This window comes from Grus americana, chromosome Z (assembly GCF_028858705.1).
Source record: "Grus americana isolate bGruAme1 chromosome Z, bGruAme1.mat, whole genome shotgun sequence".
In the NCBI taxonomy this organism is placed as follows: Eukaryota; Metazoa; Chordata; class Aves; order Gruiformes; family Gruidae; genus Grus; species Grus americana.
In genome coordinates, this window is record NC_072891.1 from 87469133 (window position 1) to 87490029 (window position 20897).

General features: G+C 50.0%; 2 protein-coding genes across 2 annotated transcripts in view; one reads left to right on the forward strand and one right to left on the reverse strand.

Moving 5' to 3' along the window:
* Positions 1-6342, reverse strand: part of FRMPD1 (FERM and PDZ domain containing 1) — a 42397-nt gene extending 36055 nt beyond the window's left edge. The window contains exon 1 of the mRNA XM_054809015.1: positions 6301-6342. The gene's annotated coding sequence lies outside the window, so the exon portion shown is untranslated. The remainder of the gene's footprint in view (positions 1-6300) is intronic.
* A 12760-nt stretch (positions 6343-19102) lies between these two features.
* Positions 19103-20543, forward strand: TOMM5 (translocase of outer mitochondrial membrane 5). Its single transcript, XM_054809014.1, has 2 exons — positions 19103-19316; positions 20062-20543. Exons 1-2 carry the CDS (start codon positions 19196-19198, stop codon positions 20094-20096), a joined length of 156 nt encoding a protein of 51 aa, XP_054664989.1. The 5' UTR covers positions 19103-19195; the 3' UTR covers positions 20097-20543.
* The last annotated feature ends 354 nt before the right edge of the window (positions 20544-20897 follow it).

Sequence of the window (20897 nt, forward strand, 5' to 3'; positions counted from 1 at the left end):
TGCCTCATCACAGCCCAAGCAAAGTGACAGCCACCACCATGCCCGCTCATCCTTAGAACTAGGGCAGCTTCTGACCCCAGGAAAAATGGACCCACACCACAGGACAGACTGCAGCAACCTGAGGGAGTGTCATTTCTGATGCCTCCTACAGCTACTTAAGAAGTCACAGTCTTTGGCTGGACTCCCACGATGCACTATATCCTCCAGTCTTAAAGGAGAAAAGTAGCACATCATGTGTTAACAAAGCCATGAAATGTTTCAGGAGGTGCAATCCTGGTCAGAAACATCATGTACCCAAGCTGCAGTTCCCACAAAGTGCTGCCAAGTCATAACATTATTTCCTTCTCATCCAGAAGGGAAAAACCTTTGATGTTCAGCACTTTATAATATCAGGAAAAGAATTACCATGACTAGCATGCCCCCAAGCAAAAAACCAAAACCAAACAAAACCCAACCCACCGCTGTTCCTTTTTAACATTATTGGAAAGCCAGGCTTTCACATACAAACAGCTGCTGCCAGGAAGAAAGAAAATGCAAACAAACAAGAAACTTTCCACCTACTGTAAGTCTAAAACAGTCAGCAGGAGAATTTTGAGCACTTGGCAACCCAGGGAAGACAGGAGAGATTCTGCTTCAGGCCGTGGTGCTTCTGAACCCTGCCTGATGCAACTGCTGCAAACACAAGAGACTTCCCAGGAACAGCAGGGAGACCTCCAGAGACACCACCTGTGCTGCCTGCACTTGCACATTCCAACTACTCAAGTCCTCTGACCTTCCTCTTTCTCACAGCACTGGTCAGATTTTACATGGACACACTCTGGTTCTGAAAGAACATATCTTCACAGGTGCATGTCATTTGTGACAGAACTTCTTAGAGCCCCAGCCACACCCTTCAGGTGCTCTTCACAGGGGAACTTGCAATGCAGTTCCCTGGACCAGCACGGCCTGGGGTTGAGGTGCCCATGGAGGAGAGGAATGGCATGAGACCCCATGCATCCTGCAGATACACAGTTTACTGGTGGGGGAACAGATTCAGTGCTGCTGGCAAGGTGGCTCCACACCCAGCCCTGGAGCAGGGCCTTGCTGCAGCAGAACAACAGAAGAGACCAGTGGCCACTGGCCGGCTGAAGGATGAACCTGAAGCTCCAAATGAGCTACACCCTCCACAGCAATCACCTAAGAACAGCCATCTTCCGAGAGGCCCAGAGGAATCCATCATGCTGGCATCCTTAAGCAAAAGCCAAGTAACACCTGGCCAGATCCAGGGAGCCAGGAGCAGATCCTGCAATTTGCCTGAGAACAAACACAAACATCAGAGGAGGAGGGTGACTGGCACTGCCAGATTCACAGATTGGTAGGGGTTGGAAGGGACCTCTAGAGATTGTCTAGTCCAACTCCCCTGCTAGAGCAGGATCACCTAGAGCAGGTTGCACAGGATTGCATCCAGGCGGGTATTGAGTATCTCCAGAGAAGCAGAATCCACAACCTCTACAGGGCAGCTGGTTCCAGTGCTCAGTCACCCTCAAAGTAAAGAAGTTTTTCCTCAAGTTCAGATGGAACTTTCTGTTTTCCAGTTTGTGCCCATTGCCCCTTGTCCTGTCACTGGGCACCATTGAGAAGAGTCTGGCCCCTTCCTCTAGACATCCACCTGACGTGGTTTAGCCCCAGCCGGCAGCTGAGCACCACGCTGAGCTGAGCACCACGCTGAGCTGAGCACCACGCTGAGCTGAGCACCATGCCCTGCTCAAAACAAAGGCAAAGCCTTGAGGGTTGGGATAAGGGCAGTTTACTGGGACAGCAAGGGAGAGGGAAACAATCAGCAACAGTACTGATAACAGATATTCACAATGGGTGATAACAATTTACACATCCCACACACTCAGCCACCCCCTGCCTGACTAGCACCCTTTTATGGTGAGCATGACATGACATGGTATGGAATAGCCCCCGGCCAGCTTGGCTCACCTGTCCTGGCTCCTTGTGAAATTAACTCTGTCCTTGCCAGAACCAGGACACCACCCTTTAGATATTTATAAGCATTAATAAGATCCCTTCTCAGTCTTCTCTTCTTCAGGCTAAACAGACGCAGCTCTCTCAGCCTTTCCTCATACAAGAGAGGCTCCAGTCCCCCTAATCATCCTCGTAGCCCTCCACTGGACTCTCTCCAGTAGTTCCTGCCTTTCTTGAACTGGGGAGCCCAGACCTGGACACAGAACTCCAGATGTGGCCTCACCAGGGCAGAGTAGAGGGGGAGGAGAACCTCCATTGACCTGTTGGTCACTCTCTTCTTAATGCACCCCAGGACACCAGTGGCCTTCTTGGCCACAAGGGCACACTGCTGGCTCATGGAGAGCTTGCTGTCAACCAGGACTCCTAGGTCCTTCCCCGCAGCGCTGCTTCCCAGCAGGTCAACCCCTAAACTGTACTGGTACCTGGGGTTGTTCTTCTGTAGGTGCAGGACCCTACACTTGCCCTTACTGAATTTCATATGGTGCCTCTTTGCCCAGTTCTCACACCTATCACAATTACACCCATTGCTGGCACACACTCTTGAAGACGGTCTCTTTGTCTCTTTTAGCTTGACCAGACATGCTACTGGTGGCCAGAAGTCATTAGTCACCACGAGCACAAGTTAGCTGTTCACTGCTGCTCTCCCCAGCCAATCTGCAGGTCAGTGCCAGCTGTTAGCTGTTTTTCTGAAGTCACTTGCACGTCTGGCCTGTACCATTATACCCTTATTGTGTTCTGGTTTCCTGCAGACATAAGAGGCTTCCAATCTGAATATGAGTTTTAAAATATGAGGTTCTGCATGCAAAGACTTCAGGCACCAAATAAAAATCATTTTAGCAAAGGCCTTACATTCTTGCCTTGCTCATATATTTAGAGCAGAAGTAGAGAAGTAAGAATAGCTTTGTGTATAGTCCATTATCTAAAAACTAAAGAAAATGATAAACAGAATGTTCAAGGTGGAAAGGAGAAAAATCAATACTTCCCCTCCTGAACAGCTTTCGCTTCTAAAAATAGACTTGTGTGGAAGTATGTGAAGACTTTCATCCCTTCAGCTATACCTCTCTGGACAAGAACTGCCAGCACAGAAGGAATGCTCCCCTCTAATTTCCTGCACTAGCTTTCCAAGAGTAACTTCTTTTCACAGTGATGAAAACAACCGCCTCTGAGTGTGTAGTCAGATCCTCTTCCTCAGCCCCTGTATGAAATCAAGCAGCTCACGCCATTAGCAACAGTTTCATGCCACTTGCAATTTGCACAACAAGGAAAAAAAAAGATTCTGTGCAGAACTCCACATATTGGTAGTGATCTCCATGCTCTGGTGCAAAGCTTGAGCCAACAAACATGCCTGTGAAGTTTGGCACTTTGGAGTACTTCCAGTGTCTTCTTCGGATTGTTTGCACAGAAGAAAACCCACCTCAGCATATACAAGTTCAGGGCAGGCAACGCAACAGGTTCCTCTATACCTGTTCATAAAGATGATCTTTCAGTGTGCGTTGGATTTCACCAAGCATGAAGACTATACTCTGGGAAACAACTTTTGCGTAGCCTTTTGGCAAATGCCAAGAAAGGAAGAATAAAGAAAGGGAAAATATATGCACTTGAAAAATATTGATTTGTGAATTTCTTGCTGCATACAGAGCCATTTCACAAAAGCCTAAGAGCGTCTCTTCAGCTTTAAAAATGCCAGGCTCTTTACAAGCATTAGGGCCCAGATAACTAAACAGCATTAAACATGCTGCCGTATTTGCTAGCGGCTTGCTTAGCAAGAATTTAGAGGGTAATTTACTGAAACTTAGAGGAGCAAAACCCAGGATAAATTAGATAGTGCTACACTTGGAAATGTGTGCCAAATGCCTGCTACCAATGGCTAAAGAAAGGAATCTCCACCACACCAAGCTCCACATTTGGCTGCAAGCCCAGCTGCTCCCAAACACTGCCATTTCTGCTGCTGAGCCACTGTTTCCCATAGCAGTTGCAGCTGGTACAGGATATGACCAAGAAGCTTTGGTCAAAAGAACTTCACCTGCCATTTCCTGGAAGGCCTCACTGGCTTTTTTCAAGCCCTCTGTCCATCCAGGGCCCACCTACCCCTTTACTCTTGTGTAAGAAAGACCTGTCTCCACATCACTGTCTCTATTATCTCTTTAGTATCATGGGGCTGGACAGAGGGCCAGCCTCTTCCTTTCAGTTGTGCTGCATCCTTGCAATTACACCAGTTCACCCTTGCTTTTGGCCTACCCACCCAATTTGGTCCCAGAGCTTACTCATCAGTCTTGCCAGAGTTGCACAGGCTGATTTACAAATGGAGGGCTGGAGCAAGTTAGGTGCCTTTCTAGCTAATGTCAGCTGGAATTTATGCAGGGAAAATGAAATGATGCCTTGCAGACTTCCAGATTAATTTTTTTCTTTTCCAGCTTGGATTTTTATCAGGTTGTATGATAGCCCTCTGAACATTTCTCCCCCTGCCTTGCTACAGAGAATCTCATATGGCAGTGGGAACAGCACCACAGAAAGAGATTATGCAGAAGAAACAGTTCGCTGAAGGCTTCCTGTCTCACATGATTATTATTTCCATCTCCAATTCTGAGATTCTTCTGGGCCAGTAGGACTGGTCCTCCAGGACAAGACCTCCATGACTAATGGGCTTCCTAACATTTCTTGTCTTATAGCTCCTCTAGACCATTCAGCCTTATCTCCCACACCTCACTGGCAGGTTAAGTCAGCCAAATCTGCCAGGAAGGAGAAATTTCAGCTAGCTCTCCACTACTGTAGTAAACCCACCTTCAACAAAGAAGCCAAAGACAAGCTGTTGCAGAGAGTTAGTAAAAGCACATGATGCTCAAGAGATGGAGATCAGCATGCACATCCAGAACAGGATACCCAGGCAAAAGCTTGCAGGTGTGTTTTCAGTGGTTAGATAGCCATCATGAGCGCATACAAATGTACCAAATCAAATCATTTCAGCCAGCAACACAAATCTGTAGCACCTACCACACACTGCCATGCCACCCTGATCTTATCAGATCTGTCCTTCACGGAGTTCCGATCTCTGTGCTCCTGCTACTGCACAAGACCACTGCCCTTGGTGATGAAGAAGCTCTCCACAGAGTGCTGCACCTCATGCTTGCATGTTAAAGTCACTGACTTCTGCTCCCTCAAGCTCAGGTGAAATTTCTCTCACAATATTTTTCCATTGTGGTTAAAAAGCCAAAATCATTGTGAATTCCACAAGAAAGAGGTGTTGGGGTTTTTCTGTTTGCTTGTTTTGTTGTTGGGGCAGGTGTGTGCATGTAGCTTCCTCCCATGAAAATGAAAATTAGCTCACAGTATTCAGTGTGAGAACAGGCCAAAACACACTGAACAAGTCACCTAAATGCAAAGAGAGGCACACAAAACTCAAGGTCATGAATATTTCATTCACACAGACTTAGCAGAAGCAGCTGCCACCCAGCAAGGCAGGTATCTCTGGATAACAGCAGGACACTAGAACAAACCTCAGAGCCACCACCTTTCTGCTAGACCCCTGTGTCAGTATGGAACAATCTCTTCCCTTTTATCAGCCTAGCCACCGCCACCTGCGCCAGCGCAGCAACAGTCATTTCTTTGATGACAGCCAGTTTTGGGGCAGACATCCCTGGAGCTGACCATAAATTCCAGTAGCAAAGCAATTTTCCACGTGGCTTTTGAGAAATACTCGATGCGAAGTGAAACCAGCAGTACTACTTACTGCAACACCTCTTTCAGCCAAAAGCGCCAGTTTTGACCGTCTCGGCTGACACGCGCTGCTCTGCACCTCCACTGGCACCGCCGGCAGCGGGACCCAGCCCGCCCCGCCCGCGGCCGCCGCGCCGGGGCACGCCCGCGGGGAGAGCGGCAGCAGCGCCGGACGAGGCGCAAGGAGCGCAGCGCCGCGGCTCCGACTCTCTCAGCCCACTCCTCGGCTGGGGCTCCAGTGGGGCGGACCCCCGCTCACGCCCGGCGCGGGGCCGAGCAGGTTCGCGGGCGCAGGGAGACCCGCCCTGGAAAGCCCGAGGGGCAGCCGCGGCCCCCGCAAAAGGCGCCGGACTCAGCCCTGGCTGGGCTCCGCCTGACACCACCCGCGCTGCCGCCGGGAGCGGGCCGGCGGGGGGGCAGCCCGCCTTGCCGAGGGCCCCGAAGCCGCCGCGCCGTCGGAGGCTCCTTGGGCTGCCTCCACCCGGGGCCGGGGGTCCCGCAGCTCCGATACTCCTGGGGCAAGAGGGGACCCACGCCCAACCCAGCCGCTGCTGCAGGGAAAGGCTCCCCCGTTACCTGTTGCCGGGAGCGAAGCGACGAGCTGGCGGCGGCGGCGGCGGGGCAGGTACGGCCTCTGCCCGGGAAGGCGGGGCGGGGGCAGCGGGGCGCGGCGCACCGCCTCCCCGGGGCCGCGCCCCCGCCCCGCCCCGCGCAGTCAGCTAGCCGGGTGAACCCTCTGCGCGCAGCTCTTTGCTCTCCTCCCTCTTCGCCCCTGTTTCGAGGCCCAGGCGCGGTGGGCGGCACGTCCCCAAAGAGAACCCGCGTCTGGACCCACGACAACCCCCTCGATAAAGACAATTAAGGCGCTCCCGTTTGCACAGAAAATTGGTCACCTGCAGCCGGCCTGCCCTCTCTTGCCCTGCACGTCTCCTGCAGGCGACCTTACACCACCTGATGCACCTGCACTGGCTTTTAGCGGCTCTGTCTGACTCTACACCACATTTCAAAGGAAGTCCCAGGTTTTCCCAGCCTCTGGAATGTTTTGGAGAGGCCAAAACTAGCAGCCCGATAGAGACAAAGCTGCTGCATTTCCTTGCCCCCAGATGCCACCAGCAGCGAAACAGAATGTACTCCCCAAAGGCACATATAAAAACCACACACCTACAGCACATACCTACATGGCCATCCACACAGAGCAGCACTGACAGGCGCTCAGTGACCACACACTCAGCGACCATATAAACAGAAACAGCACCAGCAGCCTCAACTTGTTCTCCTCTCTGGTTGATCAGCATAAAGTCTCTTAGTGGGAAGTAAGAGAGAGAGCAAGAGAGCACGCACATACGTGTGTACGTGTGTACACACACACACAACGTGGGTCCCTCCAGGAGCTGGGCACAGATACTGTCAGCCTAGGAGCTGCCCCTGGGTCCCAGTCTCCCAAGTTCCTGGCACCTACAAGCACATACAAGTCCCTGGGGCCATGGCCCCAGTCCAGCTGCTGGATCAGACCTTTTTTGCACACACCAGTACAGTCACACAGACACAAAGTTGCCCAGGACTGTGCTGGTCACCTCAATAACCAGCCTCTCCAGAGGTCTCACCACCCTCACATCCTCCAACTCCCTGGCCACATCACCTCCTCACTGCCCATCCAGCTGGATCGCCAGCAGCACTCGCATGCTTGCTTGCATACCCGCACCGCTCCAGGTGCTGCACCATTGACACATGGGCTGCTCTGACACACACATGCACACCAGACACAAAGTTGCTCACTCAGGAAAACTGCAAGAAGTAGAGTTGAATAAGGTGGCAGGTCACACTGTGCTGAGCCAGTGCAAGGCACGGCCAGACAACCACCCTGACCAAAAAACCGTTTAATATGCTGCTGGCCCTTTTTATCCCCTTATCCCTCTGTTTTCCCATGTTTGTTCTCCCCAAACCATGTCAATGCCTGTGTTTCCCCACATTTGGTTCCTCCCCTGGGCATCCTGTAGTAAGTCTTGTGCAATCCCAAAATGCTCTTCCCCTGCACCCCATAGCATGTCCCATGTGGATGGCAGGGACCTCCCTTGGTCCCAAGGGTGCCCAGATGTTGACTCCTTTTGACAGGTTTCATGCCTGCACTGCGGGGCTGAGCCTTTCCTGGGAGGGCCCTGGACAGAATTTCCCTTCCTGAGTCCCTAATTTGTGTTCCCAACTGCCTTTGTGCCCCTGTGCTCCTCTGGTCTTGGGGATGTGGACCTCTGATGGGCTGATGACTCCCGTATGGGCCTCAGACTAGATAGGGCAGGGTATTATTTGGGGTTTATACCCTGCTGTGCTCCTCTGTGGGTGTGCAGAGCCGCTTTTATCACATAATACAGTGTGCAGTGCTCTTGCTGCTGGTACTCTGGGCATAAGCTGCTTGGTGGTGCTAAGGACAAAGAAAGTGGGTGCAAGGCTTGGAGATTGCCTGGCGCTGTGTGACTTTCATTAGGCGCTGTGCAAATGGGGACACAGGAACCCATATCCACTGTGTCAGCTCTTCCTTTCCTTCTCTGACACCAGGCTTTGCTGTAAAAATGCCCTGCTCTATGTTTAAACTCCTCTGCAACTGTCTGCAGCTCTTTATTTAGCACAGGGCTGGTCAGGAAACGAAGACTCACCTACTGAAATGTATTGATTTTTTCTGTTTTGTGCCTTTCTGGTTTTGCTCTTTCATACTCCCTAATTAGCCAGAGTATTTCTGCACTGCAGGTCACTCTGCCTTTACTTTTGCTGCTTTTTCTGCTCCTTTTTCAGGGACTGCTCTTCTCCCAGATAAAGTCACCTACAGAAACTATGGTTATTTTTCTTTTCTGCTGATGTAAAAGCTGAATTTGTCTGGCACCTTTCATGATCAGTACTACTTTCTGGTCACTGAAACAATGAGGTTGGGGGCTGACATCTGTAATTAATATAGCATTAAACAGTGCCCAGAAAAGGGTTTTGCATCAACTGCTGATTCATGCAGCTTTCCTGGACAATCTGCATCACACTTCCTTTCCTACTGGTGCCTCTGGATGGTGTTTTCAAAGCAATCCACACAGGAAGCAGAAGCTTAATTAAAAAAGAAATTAAGCCATAGTTCTCTTTCCTGGGGATGAAAAGTGGTATCCACTAACAAGAGAAATCAGAGCTTTATGCCAAGTTACCAAATGTATTAGATTTGTACCCGTGTGTGATGGGACTGAGCACGTGGTTTTCTTCGCTCTGATTATTCTAAGTTTCAGAAGCCTGGGGAATATTTATCCAGAAAGTTATGAGACATTTTGTCTCTAAATAGCATTCTTCATTGCCCATGGTGTGATCAAGACACAGCTGACCTATGAAAGCCTTCTGTCTGGGGAAAACATTTCAAAACTATTTGGAAGCTTCCAACTCATTGCTGCTTGCCTGGCAAGCTGTCTCTATGAAGAATACAAGAATATCGTAACCATGAGCTTAACCTGTGAACTTGTCTTCATATCCCATGATACAGATAATTGCTCTGGAATTGCTGGGCTTAAGGATCCAGAAATCTGTGTCTGCTGAAGAAGAACTGAAATTTCGTGAAGGAGAAAAAACCTTCACATTTCACATATCTGAAAAATCAAACTTAGCGGATTAGTCAGCCCCTCTCTCAGAGTTTCTTAGTCTAGATGTGGCAAGGCTGCCCAGCTACGTTTGAGTGCCTGTGTGCTGCAGGTTTTTGGTTCCATGAGCTGTGCAGGACAGCTCTAGTTCCCTGACATTCTGCCTGCCCTTTCGCAGGATAAAGCTGCAGACAAGGCACACCTTTATTCTTCAGCCCTCTCTGTGTGGTCAGCCATGCCATTCTTCTGCTGCCACCCAGTCCAGTGTCTGATGATGTTTAACCCATCAAAGGTCATTATCATGTGAGTGACACAAAATACCTTACAATCATAGAATCATATCATAGAATGGTTTGGGTTGGAAGGGACCTTTAAAGGTCATCTATGCCAAACCCCTCTGCAATGAGCAGGGACATCTTCAGCTAGATCAGGTTGCTCAGAGCCCTGTCCAACCTGACCTTGAATGTTTCCAGGGATGGGGCATCCACAGCTTCTCTGGGCAACCTGTTCCAGTGTTTCACCACCCTCACAGCGAAGAATTTCTTCCTTGTATCTGACCTAAAACTACCCTCCTTTAGTTTAAACCCATTACCCCTTGTCCTATCACTACACTCCCTGAGAAACAGTCCCTCTCCATCTTTCCTGTAGGCCCCTTTAGGTGCTGGAAGGCTGCTATAAGGTCTCCCCGGAGCCTTCTCTTCTCCAGGCTGAACAACCCCAACTCTCTCAGCCTGCCTTCATAGAAGAGGTGCTCCAGCCCTTGGATCATCTTCATGGCCTCCTCTGGACTCGCTCCAACAGCTCCCTGTACCTGTACTGGAGACCCCAGAGCTGGATGCAGTACTCCCAGTGGGGTCTCATGAGAGTGGAGTAGAGAGGCAGAATCACCTCCCTGGGCCTGCTGGCCATGCTTCTTTTTATGCCATCCAAGATACCTTCTTTTAAAACCAGAGGAAGAAAGAGCAGCTCAGAATAGAAGTGAGAAAGATGTGTTGCAGAGGTGGTTGCATTGGAGTCCATCCAGAGAAATGGCATTCATGAGGAGGACATGTGTCCGTCCAAGCCTTTCTTTGTGCACCAGCTTGCTCTCCCAAGTGGGAAGACCTGTCTAGAAGCCAGGCTGTAGGTTGAACCAGGGCATCTCTCTGAATCTCTCCTGTACAGTGCCTGCCTTTGTGTGCTTAAGAAGGCCATGTCCTGCCTGTTTACAGCTCACCCTGATGCTTTCACTAATAGCAAGCTTCTTAAGTGTAGACAGCAAATCAGGCAAAGAGACAGTGCTGAGAAGCTCCAAAGCCTGCTGTGCAGGCACCCCTCACCAAGCTGTTTTTAAGGAAACACTTTCAGATCCCTTGGCAAGGAATGGATAAATGAACCCACGAAGCAGAAAAGCTCAAAGACGTGAAAACCAAGCTATACAGTCCACAATTTGCCCTTGAAACTTCTGTCTTCCTTCTTACATCTTCGACAATGTGTTTCAATGACAAAGAGCTCAAAAAGGAACCCACAATTCTTTTATCTGTGCTAGAAGGCAAAAAGGAGAGAGTGTGACAGGAGAAACACTTCTGTTAATGACATCAGTGACCAGAAAAGGTTTCTCCTGAAGGTTCAGACTCACTCAAACTGTGCAGACAGGTAGCATAATATTCTGCTACATGCTATAATTCTACTTCAAATAGCAATTGCTTCTTAAAGGGATACAGTCAAATGATACAAATTCACCCTTCAGTATAATGGTGGTACATTAAACCTTTTGAAGGCATCAGAAATCACGTTCAACCACCTGGTGCACAGGCAGAACATGCTGTGGTTATGTGTCACAGTTTGGGGGGATCACATTTCCTGTTAGCTCTGTTTCTTCCTGTCCCAGTCTCAGGTAAATGGATGGCAAGTCTGAAATATTTGCCTCAAGGCTCTGGTGCTACTTTTTTTTTCATGGTGATCTCAGGCCAATAAGGGGAGCAGGTTGAGGGCACTTGTTCTGTTTGTATTTGAGCGAGTGCTTAGGGTATCTGTCTGCATTGATGTGTGTGGCCAGCCATGTACATACGTGTACCTGTGTACTGCAAGGGTGTGCATGCATGCATGCGCTTTCTGGTAATACCTGCTCAGCCTCACTCCTGGCTGGGCCTGGGTGCAGCAGACTCACTTCTCTTGGGCTGCTGGATCTGGTCTCCCCTGACAGGGAGCAGTCAAAGATGATTTATTTGCTGGTGAGCCAGTTCCAGCAGTCTGGCAGAAGCAGACAGGGGCTGGAGCATCACCACTAGCCCCCTCCATGCTGCAGCTTGAGGCTGCTGTGCCAGTCTCCTTCCAGCTCTGGGGAGCAACCACCACAGGTACAGCTTCAGGCTTTCACAGAAGAGCCAGAGGTAGCCTGAGTATTGCATATGGAGGTGACAGGAGAAACAGAAGAACCCCTTGTCAGAGCTTTGCTCCCTCTGGGAGGAGCAAAGTGAGCTCTACTGCCAGAGTGCTAACCTGTTTGCCAATGCAGGCAGTGAGGAAAGGGGTGGACTAAAGCCACATTGTCATACATGGAGCTGCCATCACTACTAGCCTGGGGATGCATAGTGGGATGGTGACCTCTGATGGTAAATGGCATCCTATCACAGAAAACCAGCCTGTGGTTTTCTGTGTCACAGTCTGGCCCCTGAAGTGCAGAGCCCCAGGTGTCCAGACATGTGGCGAGCATGCAAGGGTCCCAGGGCAGAGGCCAGACCAGTGGTCTGTGTGAGCACTGTCCTGCTGCTCCTTCTCTTCCTGCTACATATCAGGGACTGTCCTCCTGCCCCAGGTCCCCACCAAACAGGATGTAGCTGGCGAGGCTGCTGGAGAGAGATGGCCCACAGCAAAGGGGATCAGGGAGCTGGGTAGAAGCAGGACACTGCTGTGAAGTGGGAGACTTCCAGCCCAAGGTGCCCTAAGGACTCAGCCATTTGTGTGGTTGGCACCATCTCTTCCCACTGTGTCTCTCTGGGCCCCACTGTGCCTTTTCACTGTGCCTACAGCAATAACAGCACTCTGTGGATTTACATTGCTGGAGTGTCTGCTCTGGTGTGGTTTTGCTCCTTTTTATCACCCAGTTTACATAACCCCCAGGATACCCTGTGGGCCTGAACACTGCCTTATTTCCTATTACTTGCACTGTACAAAAGTAACACCTCTCCCACAGTCCTAGTGTCAGCTAAGGATGCCACTCTCCCCAGCAGTACTATGCCTTCATGTATGTACCCCAGCATGAGAATCTACACAGTCACCTACCTTGTTCCTAGAAGAGGTCAGTACGATGTATTTTTTTAAAATCTTTCTCTGCTTAAGCTCCTTGCCATTTTGCTTCCCCTTTGGATTAGCCATCCAGTTGACAGCTCTGCTACAGCACACTGTTAGGAGGAGTAGATACAGTTTCCATTTTGGAGTGTATCATTCAATTAAGTTATCTGTGCCAGAGAGTCTTCCCCCTTGTACAGTCACCAAGAGTCATGCTGGAAAGGTGTGACTGGCACTGCCGACTTTCCTGGCCCTAAGTAGCTGCCATTAGCTCCAATCCATGCCAGAGCTTCTGGCTGGACTTAGTCAAAAGGAAAAGACTTCAGACCTGGTGAAGTCAGAGGTAGAGTTTTAACCATGTATAGTCAGGTGCCTAACTTGCAGACTTTTTCTCTCCAGTGAGACAGGGATGATGTTACCTGCCTCAGAACTGAGGAGAAGGGATGAATGGACAGAAGACCATGCCATCTCTGGGTGTCTGTTACCATAGCCCTGGACAGTATGACTACTGAGTGAGCAATGGGCACTGATCTTGCTGTACAGCTGCCCCAGACACCATATACAACAGCTGCATTTAGCTGCGCACCATTTGAGTAGACAAACTTGATGGAAACTTGCAGAATCCTGTAGAACAAGCCCTTATCTTCTTTCCTGACCTTCACACCAGAGGCTGCAGATCCAGGCTGGAAAACACAGGAGACAAAGAGGAAAGCTGTTCACTAAGTGACTGTTCCAAAAGAAAAAAGCCTGTGGACTGAAACAGCAGACCAAGCTTCACAGGCAATACTGCCAGGGCAGTCCTGTTTGGGAGGGTCTGCCAGAGCATTCTCCTTCATGAGGGAGACCTGCCTTGCACTAAATGAACCAGCCTAAGCCACCTTAACTCAGACACTCTTTGCCCTGGGTAAGCCTCGGTTAGATACATCTATCTTCTCACGTGTCTGTGCAGCACTGCCTGCAGTAGATGCATCAGTCCTAGACCCAATATACATTTGGTCTTTAGCCACGTCTGGTTTTAGACCAGCTGAACCGAAAGCAGTGAGTACGGATGCTCCAGCTTCAAAGTGCCATGGAGCCAATGCACTGAGCATCAGACTCCAGCAGCAAGGGCCATGCACATTATTTGTGCACCCATGTGCTAGGAGAGGTGGCATCACCCTCTACACCAGGCCTGAGAAGCTTGGAGACATAAGTGGCGTGGGTGGAAACTGTTCCTTCAGGTTGAATTGGCAGTCACATTAATTTGCTTTTTGGGCTGGTTTGATGAAGCCCAGAAAATATATCTTTGCATGATCTGACCGCCTATGTGGAGCCCATAGAGAAAGACTACAGAATTTAGCTGAAATTTATTGGCCAGACAAAGAGAAAGTCTTTTTGTTTGCACAAAGGCAAATGCTGCATTAGTGTATGTATCAATATTGATTCTTTTGATGGGGTGAAAGGGTCAACACGGTAGGTAGCACAAAGGCTCCAGCACTATCTACTCTGCCTCCCCCTAGTGCTTCTGCAAGGCTTCCCCTGGGCCTCTAAAACGCCTTTGATACGCATCAGTGATAAACATCCTGATCCAACTCCAGAAGTGGAGGTTTCTGGCACTTCTCTGAATCTTAATGGTAGATCCTCAAAGGGCCAGGGCAAGCTAATGCTGCCTTGCCTAAGGGAAAGGAATACTGTCCTTTCAGCTGGCTGATGAGACACCTCCAGAATGTGGGAGCAGCCCTGGAGAAACATCCTAGAACAGCGTATGGAGGGCCACTTCACAAAACATTTTAATCGAGGAGGATCAAGACATCTTGGTGAGTTCCTTTCCCCACAAACCTGCCTAAGGTCTCAAAAAGGGCAATCAGGGCAGATTTAATTTCTGAGCACTGTCTCGTGCCTGCCTTCCTCACTAGCTGTGTCTTACCCCAGCACCAGTGCCACCATTTCATGGGAGGGGGAGAACCCCTGGGGCAAAAAGTCGGAATTTTCACTAGCATGTCCTAGCTCAGGTCTCTGGACAGCCCTACCCAGCCAGTCCCTCTTCTCTGCATTCCTATCCAGCATGCAGCCCTGCCACTTTCACCTGGAGTCTCTGTTCCTTGGCCTGTAGAGCTTGTTTGCGCCTAAATCCTGCACTTAGCTTCTGCCTACCCACAGCAATGGCAAGAAGAAACCAGAACCAAAGCTCCTCACTCAGGCACAAAGAAGTCATCTGAATCACAGGCACAAGGGAATGTTGCTTTCTTTATTGTGCATGCAGGGGGATGCCTGGACCTAGGCCTGCTTCTTGGTGATTTCACTGTTGGGTAAAGAGGCAGCCAGACCATGCCTATCCTCAGCACATGAAATGGACCTTGGTTTATGTTGACCTTAAGTGGTGGACATGTGGAGTGAACTGGTTTCCTTGCTAGGTTGGTATGCAAACCAATGCAATATTATGTGTCACCTTGTCAATCTCTTCTCAGCAAGGCTAGAAAAAGCTGAACCTGTTTTTAAACAAAGTTAGGAAGTGATAGGTAGCTGCCATCACACCTAGAAGATGCATCTACATGGTAATATTGGGAAGTTCAATCCATTCACCTGGGTGTTCTCAAGTCTGTTAGGGAAAGCAACATGCCTTCCCCTTCATCCTCCTGACCAGGGCAGTAGGTTTAATATGCATGCTATGGCCAAAACAACAGGTTTGGTTTAAGATTCTGCTGCTTGGCTGCTTCCTGCATGCAGCACTGGTCACAACATCTGTGTACCTTGGTACTCCCTTTTCCTGTTTCTTGACCCTCCTTTTAGCATTCCTTGTACTTCCCTTGTCTGTCCCAGTCTCCTCCCAAAGGAACTGGCTTCTATTTTCTCCCCATTGGTATCATGGTGGGTTTTTTTAACATGTGTGTCCAGTTTGGTATTTCTGATACTGTTTTCTAGGTAATCTTGGCATTATGTTCTATTACTGATACAGTTACTGAGGAACCGCTGGCCTTGCCCCAGGACTCCAGTGCTTCTCTTCAGTTATCTGTGAAGTTTGACCCTTCCTTACATCACTGCTCCATAACCACTTGGGAAATCCAGCTGTCCCTTGTGGCACTATCTGCAACTTTTGTCAGGTTTTCACACTGTTACCTGCCATACACAGCCATTTCACATACCCTGTCATGCAGTCATCCATGTAAGAGACCTTAACCTCAAGCCAGTGCCCAGTCAGTGGCTAGTAATCTGCCTGTAGCCCCGGGAAAGGACAGGCAAGATTCTCATGCAATTACAGGATGGGTAAAACTAAGGGCATGGTATGAGCTGTTAAGACTGCACAGTCTGAAGATTTGAGGGAATTCTGGAAAATTGCCACAAACATTTTGAGGACAGCTCAGGAAAGTTGTTCATGCTGCTGTCAAAATCCAAAGCCAATGCCTTCTGTTCCTTGCCAGTCACTCCACACCTTAAGTCTCCTGCCTATCCAATGTGGATGTCTCCCAAAGGAAATGTTTCTCATCCCCTCATCTCATAAAAGGACAAGGAAAATGGGGTGGCTCCAGTGAAACAAATCGTGGCAACAACTTTCCAGACAATGTTCTGGCAGAGTCCTCACATTGCTCCTTAACAGCATTTTTTGGTCTTCTCTCTGCTCTAGTCTCTTTTCAAACTGTGTTCTGTTTGATCGAGCTTTACACAGATTTGCCCAAGTTCCTTTATCTTCAGCAGAGCAATGCTTGGGAAAACAACATCACTTCTGCTTTTCAGATACAAACCAAGACTGGGAAGATGAACAGTCTTGAAATGTAGGATGAGACTCCTTGCTTTTGTGCTAAAACAGGCTTGGGACCTGCCAATCTGTTTCTGCTAGCAAAGACCAGAGAAACCCACCATTCAGAATTAAACCTCGAGTAAATGAACAAGATTTCCTGGAAGTCAACAGAACAAGGCTAGTTTATGTCAGCTGCAGATCTGGGCAGCTCTATTGTATCTTCCTCCAGGGCCTTGCTGTAAAACTCTCAGGAGGGCAGTCTTACAACTTCTGTGACCAGAAGAGGTTGCTCCTTCATTTGCACTGGGAATTGCGATTGAATGTCCTGCAAATGTGCTGGGAGTAGTTTGGGAACACTTCTCCTTGGCCATGCTTTGCAAAGTCAGGGAGGGCCCTTGAGGTAGCGCAGAAAGGCTACCTCCCAGACAGTGGAAGGTGCAATTAGCCACATTAATTACTGGCACAATGAAGGCAGCTGCTCTGTAATTGGCTTTGCTTCAGGTCATAGGCAGCTTAGCTGAGGGAAATCAGTTTTTTTTTAATTATCTGCCTACTGTGAATTGCCTGATCCCAAGGAGCACAGGCAGAGCAGGGTTGGCTGCAGAACCCAGACATTTTGTGGGGGTGGTGGGGAGAGCCACAAGACACTGCGTGCTTGCTTGATCCTCTCCAGGCAGCATTAGTGGCTGTGTCCATCTCTGACAGTATTCCTGGCATTTGAGGAGTGCTTCTGAAAGCATTGCCAGCTGTCTGCCATGGGGAGGAAATGTAGGGCTTGGCTGGCTGAAGCCCATATGGTGCAGATGGAGCTCAAGAGTGAGGACTGTGGGCTGTGTACACAGTTCTCTGGGTGAGCCTGGTCTCAGGCCTGAACCAGCTCCTATCCCTAAAAAAGGGCACAATTCAAGTCAGCATTCACAGTCATCCATTATCTCGACTGAAACTCATCCACAGCCCAGCTTCCTGTGATCTCCAACTCCCAGATAGGGAGCTTTGTGGTTGGCAAGGGGCCTCTCCAAAGCCAAGATCCCTGGCCCTCTCAGCCTCTTTGTATCTGTTAAATATTACTGACCCCTGACAGTCTCCCTGGACTTGTTTGGAATGAGGGATGCCTTTGTACAAGACCTTGCACAATGGAGTTCTGTGTTGGGGTGAAGGCTCCTGTGTACTAAACAAAGCAGCACAGATAAGTCAGTTACTAGCTGAAGCAGTAACAAACTGCAGATCAGCAGTGGTACCAAAGACAATGGTGCATAATTCCGGAGACAGTGTATGATTCAGGAAAGCTAGCAGAGCCAGATGCTCATTGACTCACAGTCACATGAATTCTTTACTACAATTAGAGAAAAACAGATATCCATGAAGTCCCATTGTAAATAGATTACCCAGAATGAAAGCACCTGGAAGAGTTCAGAGGGGGCAACAAGGCAACCTCTGCTCCTGCCTGGTCTGGCTGTAACCCTCTCTCCCCAGTGATCAAGTACATTGAGACTAGTTTGTGCTCTTCAGGACTGTTTTCTCATGCACACCTCACACAGTAGTACCAAAGAGACTAGGAAGCCAGTGGGGTTTGCAGCATGGGATGTGATGGCACGGCCAGAGCTGATGAGTTTGAGGCTGTTGTGCTGTGGCATGGTTTGAAGTATCATGAGGTGTAATCTGCAAACGCAGGCTCTGCTTCATCTGTGTCCATCTCCCCTAGACAGAGCTGTATGATGTGTTCTCATCCCGAACACAAGCATCTGGTACCCATTGCTCAGACATAACTCCAGCTCCTCAGTACCACCATTAGTCACAGACGTTGTCCATAACAGATGTTCAAAGCACTATTACTTGCAACAGAGTTGACAGGCATTGTACAGTTTCTCTGTGCCCTAGTACATAGGGTTGTTCTATGTTTGCTTCCTACTCTCTACTACCTTCTAAGGGAAAGCACTGGGCCGAGGAGAGGGGTTCCTGGTAGTCTGCATGACTCTCCTCCATGGCAGCTATGCTTAACCAGAACTCCTGTTCCATCCACTCATTCCAGTGTGCTGCCTGCACAAAGGCTCCCCCAGTTCACACCCATGGGGCAACCAGACCAGGCAGCTTCTAGGCTGCTCTGCTGTAGTCTTAACCCCAGGGTGGAGAGAGCTGCCTTCCAGCACTGGAGGAGCAGCAACTCAGGTGGCACAACTCCCCATCACAGACCCACCTCTGCTCTCTGCCACGAGGAACAGCACATTACTGTCTGCAGCCTGGAAGGAGTAAGAGAGCCACACACTGGTGGTAGGACCAGAGAAACTCTGTCTGCTGGAACCCGCCGAGCTCCCTGTCCCCCGTCAGACCTCGTGTTTGTGCTCTTGGTCCCTGCCAGCAGCGCTCGGAAGAGGCAGGCTGCCAACCCGGAGCCACAGCTCTGCCTAGGCCGAGCCGGCCCTGCTGCCGGCAGGTAAGGCCGCCGCGGCGTCCCCTGCGGACGGAGGAAGGCGCCACGGGGCTTGCCGCAGCCCAGGCGCGGGCCGCGTTTCTGGGAGGCTACCCCGCCCCGAGGCACAGCAGGCCCCTCCACAGCCCGGGCGAGAGGACACTGTAGGTGTGCTTACAGCGCACCTCCCTGCGACTGCGGGCCGACGCAGCCCTCCCGCCCCAGCGGCAACAGAGCGCTCCCATTCCGACGGTCCCCGGGGGAGCCGGCCCTCGAGAACAGGCGCAGGTTCCAACCCGCCCGCTTGTTCTAGGGGGAGCAAAGCCCCCACCGAGCGCCGCGGTTTCGCCGCGTCTCCTTGCGCATGCGCGTCCGCCACAGCCCGCCCCCGTCACGTGAGCCGGCTTCCTCTCCCGCGGCCGCGTGTGTCCCTCCTCGTGAGCCGTACTAGCATTGCTGTGGGGGTGCGCGGGGACCGCCGGCATGTTCCGCATCGAGGGCCTGGGACCCAAGATGGACCCAGAGGAGCTGAAGCGGAAGATGCGCCGCGACGTTCTCACCTCTGTCCGTAACTTTCTCATCTACGTCGCGCTGCTTCGGATCAGTAAGTGCTCGGGGCGGCGCGGCACGGCGCGGGCCGCTAAGCCGGACTGGGACCTGCGCTCCCGGAATGGGACGGGTTCGGATCGGCCCGGCCTGGGCGCCTGTTCGCGTCCCGTAGGGGCGTCTTTGCTTCTGGCAGCTTCCTGACGGTCTCTGTGCCCGCGGAGGCTGTGGGGGAGAGCCTCCCTTGCCCGGCGCGGGGCTCTGTGTCCCGGTGGTTGGGCGCACCCCCAGGGGAGCGGGGAGAGGCTCGGCATCCTAGCAGCGTTTCCAAAGCGCCGGCGGGAGCCTGAGACGCCTGAAATGCTAGGCTTGGGCGAACACCAGTGCAACCGTGCTCTTCTAGAGCATGAAAGAACAGGGCTATGCTGTCTGTCTTGTAAGCGGTGCTTTAGTGTGTTGCATCAGAGGCTTGCAACTTTCCTTTCAGGATGCCTTTGTGTTTAGCAAACAAAAAAATCATGTTAGGTTGATTCTTCCCCACCCGGTGGTGTCAAGAAGAGGCCCAAGGCTCTGACCTGCAGCACAAGCAGGCATACTTGATTCCCCCCTTGAATCATGCTGCCTTACATGTTAAAGCAATCATGCAGGGAGAGAAAGGACTATGTGGGAAGCAGAGGGTGGTATCTTGCCCAGAATCTGAATATTTTAGATCCCACATAAATATGCTGCAGTTTCATCACAGACTCACTGCACGCTTATTATTAGCCAAGTTAAGTTCATGCTGCTTTATTTTGTTTTTTCAGCTCCTTTCATCTTGAAGAAGCTGGACAGTATATGAGCACTTAAGAAGACTCAGTATATGAAAACGTAAAATGGACTGTAGCTGCTTTCCCCTGTTTGTTAATTAAACATTGTGCCAGCGGCTGACAGGGTTCTAAAATGTTTCACTTAAGTATATCTGACCTAAGGATGATAGCCAGTTTGGGAGTATGGGGAAGATGTCTGTTGTCCCTGCACGTGAATTCTGGTCACAGAATGCTCCCTAGTATCATCAAGCAACAACTTGTGATGGAACACTTCTTGTACTGTTTAAAAAAAGTCCATCTCCATTTTGTACGAAGTGTTAAGTGCTAGCAAGTTGCTTTGTAATGCAGCTACCTCTAAACTGCCACATGCTATGGCTATCAACTGTACTGAACCTGTCTATGAAAAACAAAGTCTTTAATGAATCCAGTTGACAAGCAGGTTGATTTCAAATAAATGGAAGAGCAGTTGTGTCACTTAACTCTGGTAGTGATTTATTTTTAATAATCATTATTTAAACTAGAGGTCATCTGCTATTATTTCCCTGGCTCTTGTCTTAAACTTGCTATCTTCTCCACCTTTACAATCAACTTGTATTGAGGAAAAGCAAAGGACAGTGAAAAAGACAAGGCAATGATGTTTTTCAGGTTGCTAAATGTGTAGCAACTGGGCTGTGAAACATGAACATGTAGTCAGGACTCAGAGAAAGAAAAGGGGGAAGGGCAGCTCAGCTGTATCCAGCAGGCCTGTGCCAGTTTCCCCTTCAATTAGAACCTCCTGGATCCTGAATTTACACAAAGTAAAGCAGGAACACCACCATATTTCTTCTGTGAGC